Here is a 5,094-nt window from a genome sequence, read left to right on the forward strand (position 1 = left end):
TTTAAAACATTGAAATTTGAGGCGGCATATGTTGGGCAAGTTAGAAGCAAGTTAGAAGCAGAAGATCAAAATTCAAATTTTCGAAAGGATGACGTTGAATTTCGCTTACATTGAATTTCGCACAAACTCGAAAATTGAAATTAAAATCAAAAGAAATCATCGAATTTCGAGCAGAATTTAAATTAGAGCCAGCAGAAATATCGAAATTCAAAAATTTTGAGCTAGCATGTGAAGAGGTGTCCTCCACGATAATCGAATGAATTGTTGCGCATGCGTGAAGATATGGCGGACTTTTGAAAACCGTAGTGGAAAAAAAAAATGAAAAATTAATAAATACATCGTATATACAGATTATTGGAGAGTGTAACATTGATAATCTTATGTTGTTTATAACGTATCGTGGAGTATGCATTTTCATTTTGTGACAGTGTTTTCAATATGGGAAAAAAAAGTAAAAAAAGTAAAGGCTCACCACAGGACAAAGAAAGTGGAGTAAAACGGACAGCAATGGCGAGCGGAATGCAATCACCCAGTGTGACCTGTGGACCTGGCGCTTCCGTGGTGTATCAGTCGCCAAACGGACATTATCAAACAAACAATTCTACATTTTCAACTCCACAGGCAAGTTTGAATTTTGTTTCTCCGCAGTCGTTTTCATATATGCAAGCTTTGAATAATGGATCACCAAATATGCAAAACATGCAGTCAATACAACCTATGCAGCCGTGGCCTATTTCTTCGGGCAATATGAATGGAGTGTCTACTGACCAGTTTTCATCAATGATACAAAGGCTTGACAGTATAGACAAAAAGTTGTCTCAGTTAGACTCTATCAAAAATACCGTTGACAAAATAAGGGGTCGTCTTGATAAGGTAGATCAGAAGGTCAATTCTATGGAGACGAAAATAAACGATCTGGAGCGTAGCCGGGAGTATGATTCGTCAAGTATGGCAGATATAGAAAAGAAACAAAAAGAAATCGATTCTTTGCTGTCAAAACTAAAAGTCCTAGAGCACCAACAAACAGAGCAGGAGCGATCTATGAAAGCGGATATTACGGACCTAAAATGTCGAAATATGCGGGATAACCTGCTCTTCTTTGGAATACCGGAAGTGAAAGGCGAAAGCGATTCAGATTGTGTGGAGAAAGTGCTTGATTTAATCGAAAATAAACTTGAAATAGAAAACGCAAAATCAAGCATTAAGTTGCACCGTGCTCATAGAATTGGGAAATTTGATAACGCCAAAACACGTCCGATCGTGGCGAAATTTGTATACTATCCTGAGAGAGAGAAGGTACGACTTAGTGCTAATAAACTGGAAAGGCCTTATGGCATAAGTCAGCAATTTCCCCAGGAAGTCATGTCCAGTAGACGGCGGTTAATTCCTATCATGTTGGAAGCCAGGAAACAGGGAAAGGAGGCATATATAAAGGTGGATAAACTTTATATTGACGGTCGTTTGCACAGGGAGAGCGAGGATGGTAGCGTGAAGTAGGACGGCGGATGGAGTGACCTTAAGTGCTTATCATGGAATATCGAGGGGCTGTCACAGCAAAAGCGATCATGCACTGATTTTACTGATTTCATTGGAAATTACGACCTTATATTCTTGAGTGAAACATGGACGGGAAAAACATCTAAAGTGGATTTAAATGGATATAAGTGTTTTCATTCTTATCGGAAATACCAAAATAGGCGCGCGAAAAGAAATAGTGGTGGATTAATTGTTTATATGAAGAATTCAGTTAGTAAGGGAGTTAAACTGGTGAGAAATGTCGTAGATTGTATACTGTGGTTTAAACTTGATAAATCTTACTTTAATAATCAAGAAGACATATATTTATGTTCAACCTATATTGCACCTGAAAACTCACCTATATATCAAGTGTACGATTTTGACGTTTTCACTAAAATTGAGTCAGATATACGGTACTTCCAAGAAAGAGGCCAGGTATACTGTTTTGGAGACATGAATGCTCGGACTGGGTCAAAGTGTGATTTTATAGAATATGATAAACCGTTACATGATCACTATTGCTTAGATTGCGACTCGTATTTACCGCGGGCAACGACGGATAGAGGGACTAATCGGTTCGGAGATTTATTGCTTGATATTTGTAAATCGTTAAATTTACGTATTGTAAATGGTCGCGTATGAAACGATGCTAATCTTGGTAAACATACTTGTTATACGCATAACGGCCAGAGTACAGTTGATTATCTTATTACCGAAAAAGCTAATTTTTGTAATATAACGGGTTTTAGCATTCATGATTTTACTATTCATTCTAATCATGCACCGATTGATTTTTCATTAAAGATAGGTACATTATTGCCTGATAATATAGTTCGCGAACGTTTGTACTATAAATGGGATCCAGATTGTAAAACTGCGTTTATAAATGATATTTCGCGCGATATTGAAATGCTTTGCAATGATTTAAATGCATGCAAAGAAAGTGATAGTGATCCTGGTGATATGGTGCAGACTTTCACAGACTTTTTGTGTACTAGAGGTAGTAAATATTTCGAAGTACGACGTAAAATATCAACATGTACATATTTTTCAAATGATAGGTCATCAGGTTTTCGAAATAAATGGTTTAATGACGAATGTAGGGAAAAACGTAACAGCTATAAACATGCACTTGCCCAGTTTAATTTGAATAAAACAGGTGAAAATAAGAGAATATTGTTTGATAGGAAATTTGACTATAAGTATTGTTGCAGAATTACAAAGAAAAACTATAATAGGCAAATGGGCCTGAAAATGAATGATCTGAAACGAAAAAATCCTCGTGAATTTTGGAAAATATTTAAGCAAAAGAAAACCATTGAAACGGCTGATGATGTTGATATATCAGAATTTTACAATCATTTTCAAAAATTATCGGCTGAATTTCAGATAGAAGAAGATATTGAATGTCAAGATTTTTTGAATGAATTTGACAGTAATGAAATTATTGATCCAATTTTTGAGGAGTTAGACTCCCCTTTTACTGTTAATGAAATAAGACGTGCTGTCAAACTATTGGGCACAAATAAAGCTTGTTCATTAGATAATATTATGTATGAATACTTTAAAGAAGGCATTGATGTGTTAGATAGGCCATTAGAGATTTTGTTTAATTATATTTTAAGCAAGCAGTGTTTCCCTAGATCATGGTCAAAGGGTGTAATAGTACCCGTATATAAAAAGGGAGATAACCAGGACCCTAATAATTATAGAGGGATTACTCTGGTTAGTTGTTTTGCCAAATTATTTACCGTTGTCTTGAATGAAAGATTAAAAAAGTGGGAGTAGTATAAGAAATGGGGTTTTTGGCACACTTTTGACCCAAATTAATTTTAACCCTTGACCTAAACCGACCAATGCTGACCAATTTCAACAAATTTAAAACAAATTTTAACAAATTATTGTTAAAACCTATAGTAAAATATGATTAAAGATAATTTTAAACACTTCCACCAAATATTTGCCAAAATCCTGCCAAGTGGCAGCAATGTGGCAGTCGCTGCCAACTTGACAAACTTTTGGCCGAACGTTGGCAAACACAAATTCAACCAATCAAAAGCCTGCCATTTTTCTGCCAAGTGGCAGCAATGTGACAATGTCTGCCAACTTGGCAAACTTTTGGCAAACTTTTGGCAGATTATTTTTATTGATAAAATGTAACTTATTCGATCTTATTTTCAATTAGTAAGTATATTATTAGGGTACACATAGTAATTAAAACTTTAATTAAACTTTTAATTAAAACCTTTAATCCAAAAGTTGCTTATATCGGCACGTCCTTTCCGTATAGATTCATCCGATATGTAGAATCTAATGTAACGTCCCCCATAAGTGAAAATGTTACTTCTGTAGATGTTGAATCCTCATAGGGTGAATATCAAACATTGTTCCTTGTGTTAAATAAATTTTAATTTTTTTTCTTATACATAGATTTAACTGATCAGTGTCAAAGTCCCAGCTGCCTCACTGCTATATTATTATATTACTGCTAAATTTACCAAAAAAATAGTCATCAACACCACCCCGAAACCTATCTTTCCACCCCCTTTAAATAAAAAAATGTGATATTGGACTTTTAATCGGTTTATCCTCCACCTATGGGTTGGCCCCCGTTAAAAAAATATTAATATCTATTATATTAAATTCCAGTTTTTAGCTATAAACACACCACTCAAAGTCACATCTAGTACATCTATTTTATATTCTTGGTTTGTGGTTATAAAATCTTTATAATCACGATAATTCCAGGTCTTAATTGAAAATATTTAAATAGCCCAGCCCGCCCAGATCTTCATATGTTGAATATACCAAGCACCATGAGGGTTAAAATACTTTTTCATTTTTACGTAAATCATAAAAACTTTTTATAGTATTCAAAGAGAAACACTTCATGTTTTAATTTTTCTATTTCTTTTTCCAATTTTTTTTTATTTTTTTGTCTTTCTTTTTAAGTTTAAGAATTATTTCAGCTAAATCATCAACTCGTTTTGTTGTGGCAACTTCAGAAGCAGATAACTATCAACAGTATTCTTTGTTCTAGCTAATTGTGTTTCTTGTTTTAAGAAAACATTTTTTACTTTTGTAATTTCTTCAGCATTAGTGGTAATTTCTCCGACATTAACGGTTATTGCTTTAGTATTGCAGTAATTACTTGGGTATTAGCAGTGATTGATTTCCTTGTTTAGCTGATATTTCAACTACAGAGTCCAAATCATTTGTTATTTTTTAATTTGATCATTAATTATCTTAATTGCTTCTTCTTGTTTAACTGATTTTTCAACTACAAAGTCCAGTTCATTTTTATGTTCTTCAACTTTTATCATTAAATTCTTTAATATCTTCTTGAAATTTTTTTTGTAATATTTACTTAATTCTGCATATTTTAAATGTGACGGTTTCAACAATACTAACCCAAATTTTCGAATTTTTTTTTTAAAGTCATCTAATTTTAGATTAATTTCTTTTTTAAGGTTATCTAATGCTGTATCATGATCATCACCTCTTTGTGAAGCTGCCTTTTCCAATTAAAGATTTATATTCTGCAAATTTATTTGAAAATGTATCGAGTAAATCTTG

General features: G+C 33.5%; 1 protein-coding gene across 1 annotated transcript; it reads left to right on the top strand.

The window, feature by feature from the left end:
* Positions 1 to 438: 438 nt before the first annotated feature.
* LOC128553222 (uncharacterized) lies at positions 439 to 1,497 on the top strand. Its single transcript, XM_053534344.1, has one exon. The coding sequence runs from the start codon at positions 439 to 441 to the stop codon at positions 1,495 to 1,497; it is 1,059 nt and encodes a 352-aa protein (XP_053390319.1).
* The last annotated feature ends 3,597 nt before the right edge of the window (positions 1,498 to 5,094 follow it).

The sequence above is a fragment of the Mercenaria mercenaria genome, unplaced genomic scaffold (genome assembly GCF_021730395.1).
Source record: "Mercenaria mercenaria strain notata unplaced genomic scaffold, MADL_Memer_1 contig_3600, whole genome shotgun sequence".
Taxonomy (NCBI): domain Eukaryota; kingdom Metazoa; phylum Mollusca; class Bivalvia; order Venerida; family Veneridae; genus Mercenaria; species Mercenaria mercenaria.